We start from the raw sequence: 25314 nt of genomic DNA on the forward strand, positions 1-25314 counted from the left end.
AAAGCTGTTCGGGATGCCGCGATTTCACCGCGGCTATCCTGAACAGCTCCCTGAGCTAACCGGCATTGTTTCACTTACATTTTAGATGCGGCGTTCAACTTTGAACGCTGTGTCTAATGGGTTAATAGTGTGTGGCAGCACGATCAATGCCGCGCACTATTAGCCATGGGTCCCGGCCGTTGTTAGAGGCTGGGCCCGACCCGCCGTGGCCCGGGTTAAAGGAGTATTCCAGTGAAAAACTAGATCTTTTTTTTTCATATTAACTAGCTCCAGAAAGTTAAACAGATTTGTGCATTACTTCTTTAAAACAAATCTTAATCCTTCCAGTACTTATCAGCTGCTGAAGTTGAGTTTTTTTTTTTTAATGTCTGACAACAGTGCTCTCTGCTGACAACTCTGTCTGTCTCAGAAACTGTCCAGAGTAGGAGCAAATACCCATAGCAAACCTCTCCTGCTCTGGACAGTTTCTGAGACAGACAGAGGTGTCAGCAGAGAGCACTGTTGTCAGACAGAAAATAACAACTTAACTTCAGCAGCTGATAAGTACTGGAAGGATTAAGATTTTTTAATATAAGTAATTTACAAATCTGTTTAACTTTCTGAAGCCAGTTGATATGAATTTTTTTCCCCCACTGGAATACCCCTTTAAGTCTTATCTCACCAACTGGAATTTCTTCCAAATATATGGACTAGGTACATTATCCAGCATGGTGGATCCATCTAGTCATACACTTTAAGATAGCTGCCTCTGTTAGCTTCCTCCAGCCTTCGTTCTCCTCCTGTATTGGAGACCACCCCCCCCCCCCCCAGCTCTATTTTCTCAGTGCCTCTTATGCTCAAATTATGGGCGTGTCTATGATAATTAAAGGTATGTCCTTTATAAATGAGGGCGTATTTATCCTAATTGAGGATGTGCCTACTGAGTGTCCATAAATATACATATAAGGTTTATTACAAGTATAATTCCTCCCTTATGGGTTGGCTGAATATTTATTAACTTGTGGGCATATGCTTCTTTTGATTGAACACTGCTTGTATTCACATATGATCTTGTTCATCCCCACGCTACATGTGTACTTAAAATAGAATGTAGTGTGTATTCACATGGTTTCGCAATGAAAGCTTCTAACACTTGGTTTGTCTAATTTACCTTAAAAACCTTGATATATATATATATATATATATATATATAGCATAAGAAAAGGTAGAGCAGCACGTCCCACAGTAATATGATGGCGGTGCATGCAGCGAATAGAGCCCCGGTCAAGGCAAGGTAGACATCTAGGAAGGATGCCGCAGCACACGGAGGATTCAAGTGCAAAAACAGTGGTTTATTCCATGATAATACAGGTTAGCAACGTTTCTGCTGCCAATGCAGCCTTTGTCAAGCCTGACTGGATTCTTCCTAGATATATATATATATATATATATATATATTTTTTATTTTTTTTTATATATTTAATACGTGATATTGTGTACTAAAAATATACCTTATTGCAATATATCAACTGTGGGTGGTGCCTGCTGATAGCAGCCTTTACTTACAGTCGATAAACCGAGTGCATCTCCTTTACTCACTTCATAGAACTGCAATGCATAGGGTAAATGCACAGCGTGATGCGTTTAGTACCAGATGGTCCATGCAATACATGTACGTCATGGGTCATCTAGGGGTTAAACTGACATAAAAGTCTAAGATCTGATGTTCATTGGTGACAATGAGTAAACACAATGGCTGAGACTACCATAAAAAGGCCCACATTGACTACAACTGTCTAATTTTGAGACAGTCTGATTACTTACCAGATTTATCAAAGTAGCTCAGGCTTTTTGAAAAAAATGTCATATTGTTAGACTGTCTAGTCTAAGTTTGACCAACTGTTATGTCTTATTTTAACTTACACCCCTTTTATTAAGGTCAAGCCCTTTTTTCAGACATGGCAGGGAAGTGTTTAGAAAATATTTAAACTGTGGCACAAGTTATGAATTACATCAGAATTCTGGCACATTTGCAACAGTCAATCTGTCTATAATGAGCAGTAGACTTAATACAAATCAATAAATTTAAATCTGATTAACTCTAATCTGCAATCGCACTTTTTGTACATTTTTTTCCATCTCACCTTTTCAGATCCATCACGTTATTTTTTGAAGGGAATAGTTATACTTTTTAAAAGGCACATATGCTATATTGTATTAAATAACTTCTCAAACTGTCATGTCCCGCACTCTGACGCGCCCGTATGCGAATCCCAGCCCGTCACTCACCTCTCTCCCCTGCTGCCTCCGCTCTGTCTCAGCTCTGGCGGGCGTGTCCCCATCCGTTAGGGCCAGTACACCCATAATTATTGTGTACACCTGACACTATCCTATAAGTCCATGCACCTCCCACACTTCCCTGCCGGATATTCAGTGCCCCTAGCCTGAGATTAAGCATTCCATATTGCATGTTTGCCTTACCCGTGTATGCAGACCTTCTGCTACGTTATTTGACTCCGCACCTTTGCCGCTTGCACGCTGATCGGGACTGCCACGGCGAAACCGCGGCATCCCGAGCAGCCTAGAGGACGGCGAGAGGTCTCTTATCTTCTTCCTCTCTGTCTGATCGGTGGACTAAAGCTCCTGTCAGCCTTGGCAAGCTGGAGCAATAGAGCACCGAAAACACTGCTCAATGCTGTTCTGTGGAGCAACATTGATCAGTATATGCAATCTAAAGATTGCATATTATAGTCCCCTATGGGGACAAAAAAAGTGTAGAAACAAAAGTAATAAATATGCATTAACCCCTTCCCTAATAAAAGTTTAAACCACCCCCTCTTTTTCCCATTTTTCAAATAAAACAATGTAAAAAAAAAAAAACATAAACGTGTTGTATTGCTGTGTGCGTAAATGTCTGAACTATTAAACTATAATGTTAATTAAACCACACGGTCAAGGGCACAAGCGTTAAAAAAAAGCCAAAAATCCAGACAAACATATTTTTTGTAATTGCATATACAAGAAAAAAATAAATAGAACGCGATGAAAACGTGCCATCAAAAGAAAAATGGTTATAGGGGTCAGAAGTGGACAATTTTAAGCATACTAATTTTTATACAAAAATATAGATCTTTATTAAAGTAGTAAAATAAAACAAAACCTCTATAAATTGTGTATAAGTTTAATCGTATGGACCTACAGAATAAAGATAATGACCCTGATTTACTAAGAGTGGAGTGGAGTTTTCTTTGTGGGTTTTAATTCCCTATAATTTTTTTCCACAGTATTTACTAAGGTTTCCCTACATTTTGCACTTTCCCCTACATTTTGCTTCTTTAACACATGCTCTGATCTGTCGGGTTTGCCGTTAAAATTTTAAAGTTGAAGTCTATGTGTGACGGATGTTTACAATTGACATCAGTTAGAGCCCATTATTTTAACGTCCATTATGATCCGTTATTTGTACTGCGCATGCTCAGAACATGGAAATAAAATAACGGACATAAAATAACGAACTATAATGGATGAAATAACGGATGGAACATGTCTGTTATTTTAACAGAATGCCGTTAAAATAACAGACATTGGTCATCCGTTATCATCTGTTACGTTCAGTTATTTTGTCTATTGTTTCATGATCTCTTTCAGCAGAAAAACGGCTGTCAAAATGCAGGAATATGACCGTAGTGTGAAAGAAGCCTAATGCTTCTGGCACCTGCAAGTGATGGTGCATGTGTAGTTGCTATGACTGCACTCTTAGGCTTGGTTCACACTACAGAATTTCCAACTGGAATTCCACTTGCAGCAGAGTCCCATTGCCTGCAACTTAACACAATGTGAAGCTCTAGAGGGGACTCAACCCTGCTTTTGCGGCTCTGGCCAGGCCTAGCCCATATTCAGCACTTCTCCTCCTGCTCCCCGCACTACTTGATATCAGGGATGCCAGGACTGATCAGACCTTAGACGTACCCTGTTTCCCTGCATTTCTTAAAGGAACATGCAGCAAATTAACCCTATACCTGCTGCTGATCACTGCCTGCCCTCCGGGGTAGTAGTTGTCTTCTGTGGTGGGGCACACATTGTTACGCCGAGCGCTCCGGGTCCCCGCTCCTCCCCGGAGCGCTCGCTACACTCCTCTCACTGCAGCGCTCCGGGCCCGGGGCGCTGCGATATCGCCTCTGGCCGGGATGCGATTCGCGATGCGGGTAGCGCCCGCTCGCGATGCGCACCCCGGCTCCCGTACCTGACTCGCTCTCCGTCAGTTCTGTCCCGGCGCGCGCGGCCCCGCTCCCTAGGGCGCGCGCGCGCCGGGTCTCTGCGATTTAAAGGGCCACTGCGCCGCTGATTGGCGCAGTGGTTCCAATTAGTGTTTACACCTGTGCACTTCCCTATATCACCTCACTTCCCCTTCACTCCCTCGCCGGATCTTGTTGCCTTAGTGCCAGTGAAAGCGTTTCCTTGTGTGTTCCTAGCCTGTGTTCCAGACCTCCTGCCGTTTCCCTGACTACGATCCTTGCTGCCTGCCCCGACCTTCTGCTACGTCCGACCTTGCTTCTGCCTACTCCCTTGTACCGCGCCTATCTTCAGCAGCCAGAGAGGTTGAGCCGTTGCTAGGGGATACGACCTGGTCACTACCGCCGCAGCAAGACCATCCCGCTTTGCGGCGGGCTCTGGTGAATACCAGTAGTGACTTAGAACCGATCCTCTAGCACGGTCCACGCCAATCCCTCTCTGGCACAGAGGATCCACTACCTGCCAGCCGGCATCGTGACAGTAGATCCGGCCATGGATCCCGCTGAAGTTCCTCGGCCAGTTGTCGCTGACCTCACCACGGTGGTCGCCCAGCAGTCACAACAGATTGCGCAACAAGGCCAACAGCTGTCTCAACTGACTGTTATGCTACAACAGTTACTACCACAGCTCCAGCAACCATCTCCTCCGCCAGCTCCTGTACCTCCTCCGCAGCGAGTGGCCGCTTCTGGACTACGACTATCCTTGCCGGATAAATTTGATGGGGACTCTAAGCTTTGCCGTGGCTTCCTTTCCCAATGTTCATTACACTTGGAGATGATGTCGGACCAGTTCCCCACTGAAAGGTCTAAGGTGGCTTTCGTAGTCAGCCTGCTGTCTGGAAAAGCCCTGGCTTGGGCCACACCGCTCTGGGACCGCAATGACCCCGTCACTGCCTCTGTACACTCCTTCTTCTCGGAAATTCGAAGTGTCTTTGAGGAACCTGCCCGAGCCTCTTCTGCTGAGACTGCCCTGTTGAACCTGGTCCAGGGTAATTCTTCCGTTGGCGAGTATGCCGTACAATTCCGTACTCTTGCTTCTGAATTATCCTGGAACAATGAGGCCCTCTGCGCGACCTTTAAAAAAGGCCTATCCAGCAACATTAAAGATGTTCTGGCCGCACGAGAAATGCCTGCTAATCTTCATGAACTTATTCACCTAGCCACTCGCATTGACATGCGTTTTTCCGAAAGGCGTCAGGAGCTCCGCCAAGATATGGACTCTGTTCGCACGAGGCGTTTCTTCTCCTCGGCTCCTCTCTCCTCTGGTTCCCTGCAATCTGTTCCTGTGCCTCCCGCCGTGGAGGCTATGCAGGTCGACCGGTCTCGCCTGACATCTCAAGAGAGGACACGACGCCGCATGGAGAACCTCTGCCTGTACTGTGCTAGTACCGAACACTTCCTGAGGGATTGTCCTATCCGCACTCCCCGCCTGGAAAGACGTACCCTGACTCCGCACAAAGGTGAGACAATCCTTGATGTCCACTCTGCTTCTCCACGTCTTACTGTGCCTGTGCGGATGTCTGCCTCTGCCTTCTCCTTCTCTTCTGTGGCCTTCTTAGACTCTGGATCTGCAGGAAATTTTATTTTGGCCTCTCTCGTCAACAGGTTCAACATCCCAGTGACCAGTCTCACCAGACCCCTTTACATCAATTGTATAAACAATGAAAGATTGGACTGTTCCATACGTTTCCGCACGGAGCCCCTTCTAATGAGCATCGGATCTCATCACGAGAGGATTGAACTTTTGGTCCTCCCCAATTGCACCTCGGAAATTCTCCTTGGACTTCCCTGGCTTCAACTTCATTCCCCAACCCTGGATTGGTCCACTGGGGAGATCAAGAGTTGGGGGCCCTCTTGTTCCAAGGACTGTCTAAAACCGGTTCCCAGTAACCCTTGCCGTAACTCTGTGCTTCCTCCAGTAACCGGTCTCCCTAAGGCCTATATGGACTTCGCGGATGTTTTCTGCAAAAAACAAGCGGAGACTCTACCTCCTCACAGGCCTTATGACTGTCCTATCGACCTCCTCCCGGGCACTACTCCACCCCGGGGCAGAATTTATCCTCTCTCTGCCCCAGAGACTCTTGCCATGTCTGAATACGTCCAGGAGAATCTAAAAAAGGGCTTTATCCGTAAATCCTCCTCTCCTGCCGGAGCCGGATTTTTCTTTGTGTCCAAAAAAGATGGCTCTCTACGTCCTTGCATTGACTACCGCGGACTTAATAAAATCACGGTTAAGAACCGCTACCCCTTACCCCTCATCTCTGAACTCTTTGATCGCCTCCAAGGTGCCCACTTCTTTACTAAATTGGACTTAAGAGGCGCCTATAACCTCATCCGCATCAGAGAGGGGGATGAGTGGAAAACAGCATTTAACACCAGAGATGGACACTTTGAGTATCTGGTCATGCCCTTTGGCCTGTGCAACGCCCCTGCTGTCTTCCAAGACTTTGTTAATGAAATTTTTCGTGATCTGCTATACTCCTGTGTTGTTGTATATCTTGATGATATCCTAATTTTTTCGGCCAATCTAGAAGAACACCGCCAGCATGTCCGTATGGTTCTTCAGAGACTTCGTGACAATCAACTCTATGCTAAAATTGAGAAATGTCTGTTTGAATGCCAATCTCTTCCTTTTCTAGGATACTTGGTCTCTGGCCAGGGACTACAAATGGATCCAGATAAACTCTCTGCCGTCTTAGATTGGCCACGCCCCTCCGGACTCCGTGCCATCCAACGTTTTTTGGGGTTCGCCAATTATTACAGGCAATTTATTCCACATTTTTCTACCATTGTGGCTCCTATTGTGGCTTTAACCAAAAAAAATGCCGATCCCAAGTCTTGGCCTCCTCAAGCGGAAGACGCCTTTAAACGACTCAAGTCCGCCTTCTCTTCGGCTCCCGTGCTCTCCAGACCTGACCCATCTAAACCCTTCCTATTGGAGGTTGATGCCTCCTCAGTGGGAGCTGGAGCTGTCCTTCTACAAAAAAACTCTTCCGGGCATGCTGTTACTTGTGGGTTTTTTTCTAGGACCTTCTCTCCGGCGGAGAGGAACTACTCCATCGGGGATCGAGAGCTTCTAGCCATTAAATTAGCACTTGAGGAATGGAGGCATCTGCTGGAGGGATCAAGATTTCCAGTTATTATTTACACCGATCACAAGAACCTCTCATACCTCGAGTCTGCCCAACGGCTGAATCCTCGTCAGGCCAGGTGGTCTCTGTTCTTTGCCCGATTTAATTTTGAAATTCACTTTCGGCCTGCTGATAAGAACATTAGGGCCGATGCTCTCTCTCGTTCCTCAGATGCTTCTGAAATTGAACTCTCTCCTCAACACATCATTCCTCCTGACTGCCTGATTTCCACTTCTCCAGCCTCCATCAGGCAAACTCCACCAGGAAAGACCTTTGTTTCTCCACGCCAACGCCTCGGAATCCTCAAATGGGGTCACTCCTCCCATCTCGCAGGTCATGCGGGCATCAAGAAATCTGTGCAACTCATCTCTCGCTTCTATTGGTGGCCGACTCTAGAGACTGATGTGGTGGACTTTGTGCGAGCCTGCACTATCTGTGCCCGGGATAAGACTCCTCGCCAGAAGCCCGCTGGTTTTCTTCTTCCTCTGCCTGTTCCCGAACAACCTTGGTCTCTGATTGGTATGGATTTTATTACTGACTTACCCCCATCCCATGGCAACACTGTTATTTGGGTGGTCGTTGATCGATTCTCCAAAATGGCACATTTCATCCCTCTTCCTGGTCTTCCTTCAGCGCCTCAGTTGGCTAAACAATTTTTTGTACACATTTTTCGTCTTCACGGGTTGCCTACGCAGATCGTCTCGGATAGAGGCGTCCAATTTGTGTCTAAATTCTGGAGGGCTCTCTGTAAACAACTCAAGATTAAATTAAATTTTTCTTCTGCATACCATCCTCAATCCAATGGACAAGTAGAAAGAATTAACCAGATCTTGGGTGACTATTTACGACATTTTGTTTCCTCCCGCCAGGATGACTGGGCAGATCTTCTACCTTGGGCCGAATTCTCGTATAATTTCAGAATCTCTGAATCTTCCTCCAAATCCCCGTTTTTCGTGGTGTACGGCCGTCACCCTCTTCCCCCCCTCCCTACCCCCTTGCCCTCTGGTCTGCCCGCTGTGGATGAAATTTCTCGTGATCTCTCCATCATATGGAGAGAGACCCAAAATTCTCTCTTACAGGCTTCTTCACGCATGAAGAGATTCGCGGATAAGAAAAGAAGAGCTCCTCCCATTTTTTCCCCTGGAGACAAGGTATGGCTCTCCGCCAAATATGTCCGCTTCCGTGTCCCTAGCTATAAGTTGGGACCATGCTATCTTGGTCCTTTCAAGATTTTGCGCCAGATTAATCCTGTCTCTTACAAACTTCTTCTTCCTCCTTCTCTTCGTATTCCTAATGCCTTTCATGTTTCTCTTCTTAAACCACTTATCATTAACCGTTTCTCTCCCAAATCTGTTCCCCCCACTCCTGTCTCCGGCTCCTCGGACATCTTCTCCGTCAAGGAAATTTTGGCATCTAAAAAGGTCAGAGGGAAAACCTTCTTTTTAGTGGATTGGGAGGGTTGTGGTCCTGAAGAGAGGTCCTGGGAACCTGAGGACAATATCCTGGACAAAAGTCTGGTCCTCAGGTTCTCAGGCTCCAAGAAGAGGGGGAGACCCAAGGGGGGGGGTACTGTTACGCCGAGCGCTCCGGGTCCCCGCTCCTCCCCGGAGCGCTCGCTACACTCCTCTCACTGCAGCGCTCCGGGCCCGGGGCGCTGCGATATCGCCTCTGGCCGGGATGCGATTCGCGATGCGGGTAGCGCCCGCTCGCGATGCGCACCCCGGCTCCCGTACCTGACTCGCTCTCCGTCAGTTCTGTCCCGGCGCGCGCGGCCCCGCTCCCTAGGGCGCGCGCGCGCCGGGTCTCTGCGATTTAAAGGGCCACTGCGCCGCTGATTGGCGCAGTGGTTCCAATTAGTGTTTACACCTGTGCACTTCCCTATATCACCTCACTTCCCCTTCACTCCCTCGCCGGATCTTGTTGCCTTAGTGCCAGTGAAAGCGTTTCCTTGTGTGTTCCTAGCCTGTGTTCCAGACCTCCTGCCGTTGCCCCTGACTACGATCCTTGCTGCCTGCCCCGACCTTCTGCTACGTCCGACCTTGCTTCTGCCTACTCCCTTGTACCGCGCCTATCTTCAGCAGCCAGAGAGGTTGAGCCGTTGCTAGGGGATACGACCTGGTCACTACCGCCGCAGCAAGACCATCCCGCTTTGCGGCGGGCTCTGGTGAATACCAGTAGTGACTTAGAACCGATCCTCTAGCACGGTCCACGCCAATCCCTCTCTGGCACAGAGGATCCACTACCTGCCAGCCGGCATCGTGACACACATGGATAGCTGCAGCTGTAAATCTGTTTGACAGCTGTCACTGGTTGCCTGTCTGCCTCTGCAGCCAAGAAATTTGCCTGCCTGGTACCCATAACTACAAGCCCTGGGTGTCGGGCTATATAAATTCCACACCATTGTAGTGGTATTATTTGATAACCAGGCATATAAATATTTTGTGTGTTTAGGAGACATATTCCTTGTGATTTGTGCCCCTGATTGTTTATGACACCAGCAACATTCCCGGCATGCCACCCTGCCTATATTGGCTGAATGTGAAAGCATTGATGGTACAATATATTACCATTTGGGGCCCCACTTTTAATTATGCCCAGGGCCACACATTGTCTAAAACCGGCCCTGATCGGATTAAGAGCATAGGTGGTGAGGTATGATGTGGAGAGTAGTTTGCAGAGCTTTTTATCATTGGTACTTCCTGTACTTCATCACTTACAATGTCTCCTTGGAAACCTTTATGACCCTAAATAAGAAAACAAATGTTTATCATGTTAGGTTATTGTTTAATCTTATCATTTATGAATCTCATAATTTCATGCTTATAAGCCATAAAAATATAAATGCATTTATTTAATAGAAAGTGTTTAGCTTCACATATCATTTTTCAACACAGGTTTATATAAATAATCTTTTATCTTAGATGTTTATCCATTTAAGAAGAAATTAATTATTGCTACAAAATGACATCACTTTCTGACCAGTGTGGTCTAACTTTCAGGACCCCCACTTATCTTCAGAATACAGGGGCAACAGCACCACTTTACTTGTAATACGTGATGTTGCAGCTCCCTTGTAAGGAAAGTGGCCAGAAAAAAAATTAAGGCACCTTGTTGTTTTTTATACTCTAAGCCAGCAGGTGTCCCAATGGCTGGGCTCCCACCCAACTAAATGTTATGGATTATCCTAGGAATATACCATCACACTACAAGATTACCCCTTTAACTCTACAAGTGTTACCCCTTTAATTGAGTTATCTAATGAATACAACCTCTGTGCAATGCATAGATTGAGTTTATCAAGTATTCACCATTAGACCTGGTGGACCTGGAGGGCCTGTTCGACCAGGACGTCCTGGAAGGCCGGGAACACCATCTTGGCCAGGAAGACCCTAGAAGTATGGATAATTTAAATGGTGGTTTGTTAAATAAAGGACATTAACATGAAGAAAATTTAATGAACTGATAAACAGTTTCAGAAATTATTTTCAAATCTCTTAAAAAATGTACAATTAGCAAGAATATTTTTTGGATTTGAAAAAAAAAACAAGTGCATGCTTTGAAAACAAAATACATTTTTGAAAGGGAATGTATCACTTGAATTTTTTTTCTAATCTGGTTCCATTTTCTGACTGTAATTTTTTTATTTAATTTTTAAGAGATTAGTTTTAACAGCATTTACAGTAAGCAAGAGTTGCTGACTTTGCTTGGCATGCTCTGGGATTTTTTTTTTTTATAGAGAACATTATGTTGGAAGGGGAGAGTCTGGTCTCTACAGAACAAAAATGACAGATTCTTATTATTATTATTATACTTTGTGGCCAGAATGAAAACTGCATGATTTCAAGGTTACTTTAGAATATAGACAGATGTATTCATCAGAAGATTTCCCTTGCATTGTATATATGGTAAACAGATCTACAGACCTAGTGTGTTTTTACAATAAGTAACAAAAATCATGTTTAACTCAACTATATGAAAAACTAAATGATAACCTTGAACCCCAAATCATACAGACAGAAGTATTGAAAACAAAAAAAATCTATATAACCCCATTCCTCTTTTGTGTTAGGGATGTAATAGGAAATGTGGTGCACCTAACCAATATAGGAAGAGGTGTTGATAGGTATATGTCCCAGTAGCATAGCAAATCACAGTATATTCCATTATATATATTTTTTTTGCTCAATAGATAATTTTTTATTAACAAATTGCAGTATCTAAGGATAAAAACTGAAGTAAGGATCAGATATAGACAAAGGTGCAACCAATCCCAGGCCAAGTTCACTGTCATATGTAGCAATAGAAAGCAGTATGTGGGAGAGCGCATATACAATGCCTTGCATAAGTATATACCTAGTTGAACTTTTCTTTACTTTTTGTCATGGTATAAATACAGATTCAGACTTATTTCATTGGGATTTTAGGTAATGGACCACCACAACATATTATTTGGAACTGGGGGGAAAGAGTACATGGTTTTAAAAATTATTTACACATAAAAATCTGAAAAGTGTTAAGTGTATTTACACCAAAAATTTGGTGAGAGCAAATGCCTTCACAGGGTAGAGCAGACATAGCACATACGCAGCATATTTCATGCTGTCGGAAATTCACTGTGCAGAGGGATATAGGCTGCACATTTTGCTATGAGCAGACACACAGAGCTTTCCCCGCCACAGCCCCGTGTGTGCAGTGAGGTTTGGAGGCGGACTGATCGTTCCCACGTGACTGTAATGCACAGGCCCTCCTCCATACATTACTGCACACACAGGGTTGTGGCAGGGAAAGCCCTTGTGTCTGCTGATAGCAAAATGTGCAGCATATTTCTTGCAGTGTGAAATATGCTGCTTTTGCACCATGTGCACCATTGAGACTGGAATGGAGGTTCATCTTTCAGCATGACAAGGATTCAGGTCTGGGCTTTTACTGGGCAATTTTAGGTCATTACCTTGCTTTGACTTAAACCTTACCATTCCATACAGCACTTGCTGTATGGAATGGTAAGGTTTAGGTCAAAGCAAGGTAATGACCTAAAATTGCCCAGTAAAAGCCCAGACCTGAATCCAATTGAGAATCTATGGAAAGAAATAAAAATTGCGTCTCCATTTTATCTGACTGAGCTTCAGCTTTTTTGCCAAAAGACCAACATTTCCATCTCTAGATGGGCATAGCTGGTAGAGACATACCCAGGGCTCGAGTCCTGCAGGAACGCACAGGAACGGCGTTCCTTTGCTTTTTCCACAGGAGGAATGCCGTCCCTGTTACATTAGTCCTGCAGGACCAACCTCTCTGTTCTTACCCTCCCTCCGTCTCCTCCCCTGGCCCGGACTACTAGATGCTGGAGGTGTAGGACCTGTGATGATGTCACCATCACATGTTGGGGCGGAGCTTAGCTGTGGAGGAGAGAAAAGATTGTGGATGAAGGACCTGCGTGATGCTGTGGAGGAGGCGGGGCTGAGCTGGAGGAGAGGTCACATGTCAGCCCAGTAAGGTAATTACATGGAAGGAGATTTGTTACAGTGTGTCACCCCAGGAGTAAGGAGATTACATAATGTGGTGGTTTGTTACAGTGTGTCACCCCAGTAGTGAGGAGATTACATGAGGAGGAGGTTTGTTACAGTGTGTCACCCCAGTAGTGAGGAGATTACATAATGTGGGTGTTTGTTACAGTGTGTCACCCCAGTAGTGAGGAGATTACATGAGGAGGAGGTTTGTTACAGTGTGTCACCCCAGTAGTGAGGAGATTACATGTGGAGGAGGTTTGTTGCAGTGTGTCACCACAGTAGTAAGGAGATTACATGAGGAGGAGGTTTGTTACAGTGTGACATCCCAGTAGTAAGGTAATTACATGAGGAGGAGGTTTGCTACAGTGTGTCACCCCAGTAGTAAGGTGATTACATGAGGAGGAGGTTTGTTACAGTGTGTCACCACAGTAGGAAGGAGATTACATGAGGAGGAGGTTTGTTACAGTGTGTCATCCCAGCAGTGAGGTAATTACATGGAAGGAGCATTGTTACAGTGTGTCACCCCAGTAGCAAGTAGATAACAGGAGGAGGAGGTTTGTTACAGTGTGTCACCCCAGTAGTAAGGAGATTACATGAGGAGGAGGTTTGTTACAGTGTGTCACACCAGTAGTAAGGAGATTACATGAAGAGGGGGTTTGTTACAGTGTGTCACCCCAGTAGCAAGGAGATTATATGAGGAGGAGGTTTGTTACAGTGTGTCACACCAGTAGTAAGGAGATTACATGAAGAGGGGGTTTGTTACAGTGTGTCACCCCAGTAGCAAAGAGATTACATGTGGAGAAGGTTTGTTACAGTGTGTCACCCCAGTAGTAAGGAGATTACATGTGGACAAGGTTTGTTACAGTGTGTCACCCCAGTAGTAAGGAGATTACATGGGGAGGAGGTTTGTTACAGTGTGTCACCCCAGTAGTAAGGTGATTACATGAGGAGCAGGTTTGTTACAGTGTGTCACCCCATTAGTAAGGAGATTACATGATGTTACAGTGTGTCACCTCAGTAGTAAGGAGATTACATGAGGAGGAGGTTTGTTACAGTGTGTCACCCCAGTAGCAAGGAGATTACATGTGGAGGAGGTTTGTTACAGTGTGTCCCCCCAGTAGCAAGGAGATTACATGTGGACAAGGTTTGTTAAAGTGTGTCACCCCAGTAGTAAGGGGATTACATGGGGAGGAGGTTTGTTACAGTGTGTCACCCCAGTAGTAAGGTGATTACATGAGGAGCAGGTTTGTTACAGTGTGTCACCCCATTAGTAAGGAGATTACATGATGAGGGGGTTTGTTACAGTGTGTCACCTCAGTAGTAAGGAGATTACATGAGGAGGAGGTTTGTTACAGTGTGTCACCCCACTAGTAAGGAAATTACATGAAGAGGGGGTTTGTTACAATGTGTCACCCCAGTAGCAAGGAGATTACATGTGGAGGAGGTTTGTTACAGTGTGTCACCCCAGTAGCAAGGAGATTACATGTGGACAAGGTTTGTTACAGTGTGTCACCCCAGTAGTAAGGAGATTACATGGGGAGGAGGTTTGTTACAGTGTGTCACCCCAGTAGTAAGGTGATTACATGAGGAGCAGGTTTGTTACAGTGTGTCACCCCATTAATAAGGAGATTACATGATGAGGGGGTTTGTTACAGTGTGTCACCTCAGTAGTAAGGAGATTACATGAGGAGGAGGTTTGTTACAGTGTGTCACCCCACTAGTAAGGAAATTACATGAAGAGGGGGTTTGTTACAATGTGTCACCCCAGTAGCAAGGAGATTACATGTGGAGGAGGTTTGTTACAGTGTGTCACCCCAGTAGCAAGGAGATTACATGTGGACAAGGTTTGTTACAGTGTGTCACCCCAGTAGTAAGGAGATTACATGGGGAGGAGGTTTGTTACAGTGTGTCACCCCAGTAGTAAGGTGATTACATTAGGAGCAGGTTTGTTACAGTGTGTCACCCCATTAGTAAGGAGATTACATGATGAGGGGGTTTGTTACAGTGTGTCACCTCAGTAGTAAGGAGATTACATGAGGAGGAGGTTTGTTACAGTGTGTCACCCCACTAGTAAGGAAATTACATGAAGAGGGGGTTTGTTACAATGTGTCACCCCAGTAGCAAGGAGATTACATGTTGAGGTTTGTTACAGTGTGTCACCCCAGTAGTAAGGAGATTACATAAGGAGGAGGTTTGTTACAGTGTGTCACCCCAGTAGTAAGGAGATTACATGAGGAGGAGGTTTGTTACTGAGTGTCACCCCAGTAGTAAGGTGATTACATGAGGAGGAGGTTGTTACAGTGTGTCACCCCAGTAGCAAGGAGATTATATGAGGAGGAGGTTTGTTACAGTGTGTCACCCCAGTAGTAAGGAGATTACATGAAGAGGGGGTTTGTTACAGTGTGTCACCCCAGTAGCAAGGATATTACATGTGGAGGAGGATTGTTACAGTGTGTCACCCCAGTAGCAAGGAGATTACATGTGGAGGAGGTTTGTTACAGTGTGTCACTCTTATACTCTGTAGGCAGCTGTATGCCTGTGGCCTGTAAGAATTCTGGAACTGTGCAGGATGTCAAGTTTTAGCTTGGACATTTTCTTTTGTTTGCTTTTTGCGCAAACTGGGGGGGGGGGGGGTATTAGAAAATGGGTGAGTTCTCACACTTTTTTTTCCAGGACTTGACCCCTGGACATACCCCAAAAGACTTGCAGTGGTAATTGCAGTGAAAGATGGTTCTACCAAGTAATGATTTAGAGGGGTGAATATATATGCATTGAAGAGAATGTTTTTGTTCTCAGCATTGTTTGTGTAACAATAACAGGTATTTTGCACTCTGAAAGTACTATGCATGTTGTGTTAATACAATTAAAATTGGACATAATGCATTATCTAATCAGCCAGGCAATTAATATATTTTAGTGATTTAACAATGTCAATATAATATCACCCGTTCTCCTTTCTCTCCTTTTGAGTTCATGTTGAAGAGGTCTAATCCCCCGGTCTGTAAACCTGTGAAAGTCTATATAGAGAGAAAAAAACACAAATAAATCAGATGCATACTGATGCAATGTAATGCATATTTATGGTAAAACTGCAATTGGTTACTTTAAAAAAAAATAAAGGGCTAAAAAAGTCAATACAAGATGTTATATTTTATGTACATTTGAAATATGAAATGGTAATAATTTCTTCTTTAAAATTAAACAGAATTATTATTGAGTTAAAGAACTATATTAATAATTTAAGATCATGCAAGAACAAACTTACATTCTGTCCAGGGGGCCCTTTTTCACCCTGTAAAAAATTGTTCGTAAGATAAGCTATAGTGAGATTTTTAAATTTTAAGTATAGAGTATTCTCACAAACAGTATTTTGGCTTTACAAATACTATACATTACAAAATATAGAGATGGCTTACCCTTTCTCCCTTTTGCCCCTGCAGAATAAATAATAAAATATGTGTTTAAACCTTCGTTTTTCCTGCACATGACATTACATTGAACTAAACTTTTAAAATGTAAACTCAAAAAAAAACAAAAAAACAGTAATAACAAGTTGCCAACTTTTATCACTTGTACTAGTTGTTCAGATGCTAGAAGAGCGCACTTTTGCAAGAATGCCAAAATGAAGCTATATACAGTGGTATTGCATGAATGTACATAATGTAAATACAGCATTATTAACTTAATTCTCCTTAAAAAGCTTAATTCTCATAGCCTGGTGATATAATTAACAACATGTTGTCATCAATTTGCAAATGTATTAAATCCATGGGTTTTACAATGTATAAATATTTTATCAACAGACAATGCATAATGGTAACCCCAAAACCAAAGAAGAGAAGCCTTTAACTTCTTTCTTAAATTTTTTTGGGGGTTATTTTCCTTATTTTTTTCATTTTAAGATATTTTAGTGACACGAAAAACAACATGTGTCAAGAAATTATTATCTCCAACCACTTTAAGTTTAACATCTAAACAATTGAGTTCATGACCCCCAAACACCGCAGTGAAAAGCATGTTTTCCATATTGGTCTGGTTAAGATGGCTGACGAATTTAAAGAAATCGTCTTCAGAAGAATCCAAGACTACCAGTATGTCATCAACATTACGGAGAAAGGTCTTGATATGTTTACAGAAGGGGTTGGTGAGGGAAAAAACATGTCTAGGTTAGAAGACGGCGAGGAACAAATTGGCGTATGTGAAGGAAACCCGTCTTCTGTCTGTACCAGTCCTCGCCATCTTTGAACTCGTTGTGGGTCAGGATAAAGTGGAGGGCCTCGCAGATGAAAGACACAAACTGCGAGGCCCTCCACTTTATCCTGACCCACAACGAGTTCAAAGATGGTGAGGACTGGTACAGACAGGAGACCCGCACAGCCATGGGCTGCACGTACACCAATTTGTACCTCGACATCTTCAAACGGACATGTTTTTTCCCTCACAAACCCCTTCTGTAAACATCTCAAGACCTTTCTCCGGTATGTCGACGACATACTGGTATTCTGGGACTCTTCCGAAGACGACTTCTTTAAATTTGTCGGCCATCTTAACCAGACCAATAAGGAAAACATTCTTTTCACTGTGGTGTTTGGGGGTCATGAACTCGATTTTTTAGATGTTAAACTTAAAGTGGTTGGAGATACTCACACCACTGAAGGTTTTCGTAAATCCACTGCCAGGAATGCATTATTACATTTCAAGAGTTCACACCCCCAACATGCTAAGAAAAGCATCCCTTATTCCCAATTCCTCCACCTCTTTAGGATTAACAGTGTTGATAAGGTCTTTGATACTCAAGCTCAGGATCTTAAAAAGCGTCTATTGGCTAGGCAATACCCAGTGAAAATTATTGAAAACAGTCTTCTACGAGTCAGGTCCATTGATAGATCTGACCTTTTGAATTACAAGAAAAGATGTGACACCTCCCCTAAACAGTTCTGCTTTTCCCTGGCCAATTCCAACCTGAATCAGCAGGGGACTAGAGCTATATGCCATAGCTGGTTCATCTTGGAATCTGACTCTGATCTTCATGAAGTGGCCCAACACCCTCCCCTCCTCACTTTCAGAAAAAAAACATCACTATAGGAGAACGATTGAAGAATCTACAAGGCAAAACTAATCACCACAATTCAGATAAGAATTGGTTAACCAAACACCCCCTAAAAGGCAATTACCCTTGCAGGTCTTGTTCACACTTCACACATTTACATACAGGGAATGCCATAAGGTTAGGAGGCTGGCATCACCAAATCACTGAGTTAATTACTTGCAGATCCACGTTCGTTGTTTATGCCTTAATCTGCCCTTGTGGCAGATTTTATGTGAGCAAGACCATTAGGCAGCTCCAGGCTGGTTCAGAAAGCATGTCTGCTCCATCAGAACAGGGGTTGGAACTCCCAGGTTTATTGCCCACATGAATCAGGTGCACAATGGAAGCCATAACAGCCTTAAGTTTCTAGGCCTAGAAAGAATTCCGCCCCTCCATAATGGAGGAGACCACAGCAAAGTCCTGCTCCAGCGAGAAGCTCGCTGGATTGTATGACTGAACGCCACCGGTAACTTTGGGTTGAATGACCGAAATGAGTTTGGCTCTTTCTTATGACTAACTTATTTTTGCATCACTATATCTCCTCATTGTAACTGTCACTGTTTTAACATTTCTTAATGTTGTCATCACATGACGGTCACAGTCATACACAGTCATCTGATCATGTTGTTTACCAGGTCACTAGGCGACCGCTCGGCGCCACCTCTATGAATATGGGGGCGTAATTACGGCTAGAGGAAGTGTGCTAGTCGCATGAAACAACTTGTTCCAGTCTTCCCTGTCCTCCACTACAGCTCCCCTGCCTGCTGCCTTCATCATGTCAACAAGACCTGAATAACGACCTGCTTGGTGACCTGAATAACGACCTTCTTGGCCTCCTTTTGTGTTCTTTGTCTTGCTGAATTTTGCTTCCTGCTTGGCTGTGCACCTCGGCTGCGGGCTTCCTGTGAGTCGAGTCCCTGTGTGTCATCCTGCACTTCATCTGATGCTTTATCTCATATGTGCCGGCTTCTGTTCCCCTACTATTTACTGCTCTGACAACTGTGTTTGCATCCTTCTTATTGGCCCACAAGCTTAAAGAGGGGAGGGATCAGTGCCCTCTGGAAGTGCCGATATTCTCATATTTTTCGCATAAAATTCGCATTTGCCTATTTGCCTTCTGTGGACCACAAGCTGGAAGCAGGGAGGGATGATCACTTTTTATTTGCACAGTACACATCATTGTGATGTGTACTGTGAAAAAAAGAAAAAAAAACATATTCGTCATAACGAATATAATTTGCAATATTCTAAATATTTGCGAAATTGCGAAGTGCCGATATTCGCAAAAAAAATTAGCTATTCGAATATTCGCGCTCAACACTAATGATGATCACTTTAAGCCCCTAATGTGATTGATTGCTGAAGTCAAACATGTCATACAGCTAATCTTTGATGTCTATATAAGGCTGATAAGCTTTCATGAGGATATTTTTCTTGCTGAAGTATGTATACTACAGAGATTAGCACATTTTTCAAACAAATTTGTTTCGGTACGAATTTGTTCGCGGTGAATCGCTATTAAAAATTGCTATTTCTGGCCTACAGAGAGCCTCAATAGAGGTGTAGAACACTTTGCCTTGCTGTAACACGCATAGGGTGTTTGCTGGGTTAGTGAAATAATACTGTTATTCAGTATGACATGCAGATCAGAAGCGTTGCTACTAGAATCACTGCCACAGAGTGGCACAATGACGGAGCCTGGAGGTGGCATCAGTATGAGGAGACCAAATAGTGGCTGAATACAACAGTGTGGAGGTGGGGGCGGCATGAGGAGACCATATAAAGGCTGAATGACACAGCGTGGAGGTGGCGGCAGCATGAGGAGACCATATAGTGGCTGAATGACACAGCAGAGGTGGAGGCAGCATGAGGAGAACATATAGTGACTGAATGACAGAGCCTGGAGTTAGTGTCATTCAGCCACAGCCTAAAGTTGGCGGCAGCATGAGAAGACCACATAGTGGCTGAATGACACAGCGTGGAGGTGGAGGCAGCATGAGGAGAACATATAGTGACTGAATGACAGAGCCTGGAGTTAGTGTCATTCAGCCACAGCCTAAAGTTGGCGGCAGCATGAGAAGACCACATAGTGGCTGAATGACCCAGCGTTGAGTTGGCGGCAGCATATAGTGGCTGAATGACAAAGCCTGGAGGTGGTGGAAGCATGAGGAGACCATATAGTGGCTGAATGACACAGCCTGGAGTTGGCGGCAGCATGAGGAGACCATATAGTGGCTTAATGACAGCCTGGAGTTGGTGGTAGCATGAGGAGACCATAAAGCGGCTTAATGACACAGCCTGGAGCTTGCATCAGCATGAGGAGAACATATGGTGGCAGAATGAGACAGCCTGGAGCTGGCATCAGCATGAAGAAAACATATGGTGGCAGAATGAGACAGCTTGGAGATGGCATCAGCCCGAGGAGAACATATGGTGGCAGAATGAGACCACCTGGAGGTGGCAGCAGCAGCATCAGGAGTCCTGAAAGTGACCCGGAGTGGTGCGGTGGGTGGTAATACCAGTACCTGGTGACGAAGGTGGGTGAAAATAGGAGACCTTGGCATCAGATGTGTAGCATCAGGCAGGATCAGAATAGTAGCTGAGGCAGGTAGGCAGATGAAAGCGGTCTCTTTTGTAAAATTTTTAGTGTGCACAAGTAAGTATTGAGGACATGATTATCAAACAAAAGGAAAGGTGTGCAAAAAAAAGTGCCACCTATTCCACCAAGTATCGATGTTATGCAAAGACCTCTAAAAAGTGGAAGGGAACAGCGTATGGTCCATTGTAACCAGTGGGGGTAAAAACTTCCCCTGTTAGGCCCTACTCGCACATTATTAATTCCCTTCTTGGCAAGTGTTACTCGCCCTAAAAAGGGCGGCCCCACACAGGAACCTCTCCCTATTTCCACCTACAAACACTGCCATTTCCCAGGGTTTTTAGGTGAAAATGGGGATTGGTTCCTGTGGTGGGCCGCCATTTTTAAGACAAGTAACACTTTCCTTGAAAAGGTAGAAGGGAACAACGTATTGTCCATTGTAGCAGGTAGGGATAAAAAAAATCCCCTGTAAGGCCCTACTCTCGCCCTATTAATTCCCTTCTTGGCAAGTGTTACTCAACCTAAAAAGGGCAGCCTCACACAGGAAACTCTCTCTATTTCCACCTAAAAACACTGGGAAATCTCAGTGTTTGTAGGGGGAAATAGGGAGAGGTTCCTGTTTGGGGCTGCCCTTTTTAGGGCGAGTAACATTTGCCAAGAATGGAATTAATAATGCAAGAGTAGGGCCTAACAGGGGAAGTTTTTACCCCCACCGGTTAAAATGGACCATACGTTGTTCCCTTCCACCTTTTAGAGGTCTTTGCATCACATCAATACTTGGTGGTGTAGGTGGCACATGGTGATTTTTGCACACTTTTCCTTTTGTTTGATAAAAAAAAAAATTTGGGTACATATATTGTATCCTAAGAATATTATTAAAAGTTACGTTTTACGTAATGCATATCCTCAATACTTACTTGTGGCCTGATGCAGAGGAATGTTTGTAACTGGGGAGAAGTGCCTTAAATATGTTTAGCACTATCCATATTTGTGACGTGTTGGTGTGGCACCATGGTCAATCTACTCTGATATATCAGGCATTGGTGGGTGGAAATCCTGGCTGATCCATGCCTGATTCATCTTCAGAAAGGTCAGTCTCTCCTCATTTTTTGTGGACAGATGAGTTCTCCTTGGGGTTACTATGGCCCCTGCCTCACTTAACACCCGCGCTGATGCAGGACAGATTTTTCAGGGCAAACTCTGCTAGTTGCGGCCACAAATCAAATTTGGCTGCCCAGAAGTCCAGCGGATCTTCAAGGTGTGTTGGCATGGTCATGTCAAGGTATGCCACCACCTGCTGGTTCAGGTTCTGCTACAGGTCTACCTGCTAATGATGAGTTGCTTCACTATGCAGGTAAGGAAAGCTACTCAACAGCGACTGTAGACTCAGGCTGCTGCTGATGGAGCTGGTACTGCTCCTGCCACCCCACCCCTCCCCAGCAGCCATGGCAGTGGGAGGTGAGGGCAGAGGGCTCCCCCGAGTCAGACCTACGAGAGGATGAACGATGGCGTCGATAGGCATCGGCCAACTGCCTACATAGGATGTCTCTGTAGTAGGTAAGTTTGTCCTCCCTCTCAGTGGGTGTAAAAAAGCCCCCATTTTGTGCCGATAGCAAGGGGCCTATAAGATGGAGAGCCAGAAGTTATCCTGCTGGCGAATGGAGACAATTCGACAGTCACTATGCAAGCAAGTGGGCATGCATCGTGCCATTTGTGCAAGTGACTCGGGACTCCTTGCCTCCATCTCCACTGCATACTACCACAGTGTGTCTGGGTCCTCTGTTTTGCCTTCCTCATAACCCTCTAGCTGCTCCTGCTCCTTCTCTCTTGTCAGATGTCTAGAAAAGCCACCCATCTCGCAAAACCTAAACTGTGCTCCACTGTGCCCCTCCCCCCCCTCCTCCTCTTCCAGTTCAGCCCCAACAGGGCTCTTGTGGATGTGAGATGTAGGCACCACGTCTCCACTGCCCTGACCAGCCATTGTTTCCAACACGTGTTGTAGTAGATGAAGCAGTGGAATGACGTTCATCCCATAATCCTGGCGACTAACTAATAATGTGGCTTCCTCAAAGGGCCCGAGCAAATGGCAGGTGTCACGTATGAGCTGCGACTGGTTGACATTGAAGTTACACAGGGGAGTCCCCCTATCCACTTGGATCATCAAGAAATCGGTGATGGCTTTCCTCTGTTCGTATAGTCGGTCCAACATATGGAGGGTGGAATTCCAAAATCCAAATCAGACTATGTTGGGGGATGCCATTCTGATGCTGCAGCTCAAGGAGGGTGTGCTTTGTGGTGTACGAGTGGATAAAGTGCATGCAAAGCTTCCTTCCCATTGTTAGGATGTCTTGCAGATAGGGGAAACACTTCAGGAACCACTTGACAACCAGATTGAACACGTATGCCCTGCAGGGCGCATGTCTCCGGCTTCCTTGTCGTAGCGCAGACAAGATGTTCTTCCCATTTTCGGTCACCCTGGTTCCCATTTCCAGTTTTTGTGGAGTAAGCCATGATTCAATTTCTTGATGAATTACTTTTAGCAGTTCCTCCCCTGTGTGGCTCCGTTCGCCAAGGCAAACCACGTGAAGAACAGCATGACACAGCCGTGCCCTGGACACATGGTATGCTGGAGGGGCACTGAGACATGTCCGTGCAGTGGAGTTTCTGATGCAGTTGTGCAGGAACCACATTCACCCAGTGGGACGTAAAGAACATGTATTGTCCCTTACCGTAGTTACAGCTCCACACGTCGGCGCTGCTGTGCACTTTGGTACACACCGACAGGCTCAAGGACTGGCCCACCTTCTCTTCCACAAAACTGTGCAGGGCTGGTCCTGCCTTTTTCACAAAGAAATGATGGCTTGGGACTCTCCACCTCGGCTCTGCACAAGCCATCAGTTCTCTGAAAGGTGCAGGGTCCACGACTTGAAAAGGGAGGGACTGCAGCAGCAGCAACTTGGACAGGAGCACATTCAGCTTCTGCGCCTTTGGATGAATGGGCGCATACTGTTGTCTCTTGGACATGGCTTCGCCGATGGATTGCTGGTGGAATGACTGACTCGAGGTAGGAGGAGCAGGAGCATCTGGAGTGACAGAAGATGGGTATGACACACAGCTCCCTTTGGCTGAGGTGGTGGTGCTTTGGCTGGCTGAAACAGGGAGCAGCGTGCCACTGGTTGATGCAGCAGGCTGGACCACCACATCGCAGTTACGGTCTTCCCAGGCCCTTTATGGTGATGCTGCATATGTTGACGCAGGGCCTTGGTGCCAACATTGGGACCCTGGCCACGCTTAACCTTCTGCAAACATATCTTGCATGTGGCTACATGAACCTCCTCCGGATTCTTGATGAAAAACTGCCACACCGCCGAGTAACTGATTTTCCCACCAACAGGCTGCACTGATTGACTGCTACTGCCGCCGACACCAGGAACCCCTGTTCCACTACCTCCCAGGAAGGTAGGCTGCCGCGAAGCAGGTGGTCTACCCCGGGCACATTTGGCTCCACACTTTCCACTTCTGCCACCATGCTGACTGCCAACCATGCTACCACCTAGCTGGCTCAGCTGCTTCCTCACGGGCAACCTGCAACCCTCTTCTCCTGATGATGATGAAGCCCCTTCTGCACCCAGCTCCCAAGTGCGATCGGCTTCATCATCATCGAGTTGTGTCTGCACGTCACTCATGTCCTCCTCAGGTTCCTCAACAGTGTCTGCTTCAGGAGCCTGAACGCTCGCAACACCACCTTCCATGCCACTCTCCTCATCAATACTTTCCCGCCTAGTGGAGGAAGCGGCGCATGTCTCCTCCACTTCTTGGCTGGGCAGTAGCTGCTGACTGTCCTCTAGTAGATCGTCCTCACTGAAAAGTGGAGCTGAACCCACAGCATAAGATATTTTTGTGGGGGAGGGAACAGCATAGGACAGGGACAGGCAAGAGGAGGACAGAGATTGCTCCCGGGCCATGCCAACTGAGCGTTGTGTCTGAGGAACCCACTGACTGTTGACTGGGAGTGTCAGATGTCACCTGTGATGAAATGGATGACCATGTTAACCAATCGATGACAGCAGATGGGTTGCTGGTCGACACACGATACTGGGAACTCAGGCCTCTCGCTGTGACTCCTGCTGCCACTCGCCCCTAGTCTGCTGCGACCTTTGCCTGATGAATTTAGGCCTCTACCACCCCTCTGTGCACATCCTGGCACTTCTCTGCCTGACATACTTAGTGCATATATGAGGGGGATACAATACACTCCACTACGCTTAAAACAGTATTTGTCTACAACACCAGCAGGTGTGTACTTTTGGCTGGCCTTTCACAGTATTTAGGCTCTTAAGATTTTAACAGGAACAATATGGTACACCACTTGGATGTACACACAGGTTACATTTAATATAGGACAATATGCTTTTAGTGCTCTGCTCACCTTAACTGGCTGGCTACTATTAGCATTTCAGTTGTTGTACACACCAGTGCTGCAGCACGCAGTCGCTATGTACTACACCCAAATTTGCACTCTCTCTCTCAATCTCACTCCCTTCCCTATCAGTGCTTCTAGGCTGGATGAGGCGAATCACTGCTGTAAAAAAAGCTTTTCTGTGCAACACACTGCTCTCTGTCCCTCTCTCCAATAGAAAGCTGATGTGACTGGGAGGTGAACCACTGCTGTAAAAATGCTTTTCTGTGCAACACACACTGTTATCTGTACCTCTCTCTCTCT

General features: G+C 45.4%; 1 protein-coding gene across 1 annotated transcript in view; it reads right to left on the reverse strand.

Moving 5' to 3' along the window:
* Window positions 1-25314, reverse strand: part of LOC130367428 (collagen alpha-1(VII) chain-like) — a 522098-nt gene that overhangs the window by 347077 nt on the left and 149707 nt on the right. Inside the window, exons 27-31 of the mRNA XM_056569846.1 lie at window positions 16323-16340; window positions 16172-16198; window positions 15852-15923; window positions 10711-10791; window positions 10120-10146 (exon numbers count right to left, since the gene is read on the reverse strand). Coding sequence (XP_056425821.1) covers window positions 10120-10146; window positions 10711-10791; window positions 15852-15923; window positions 16172-16198; window positions 16323-16340 — 225 coding nt within the window. The remainder of the gene's footprint in view (window positions 1-10119; window positions 10147-10710; window positions 10792-15851; window positions 15924-16171; window positions 16199-16322; window positions 16341-25314) is intronic.

The sequence above is a fragment of the Hyla sarda genome, chromosome 4, assembly GCF_029499605.1.
Source record: "Hyla sarda isolate aHylSar1 chromosome 4, aHylSar1.hap1, whole genome shotgun sequence".
NCBI classification, from domain to species: domain Eukaryota; kingdom Metazoa; phylum Chordata; class Amphibia; order Anura; family Hylidae; genus Hyla; species Hyla sarda.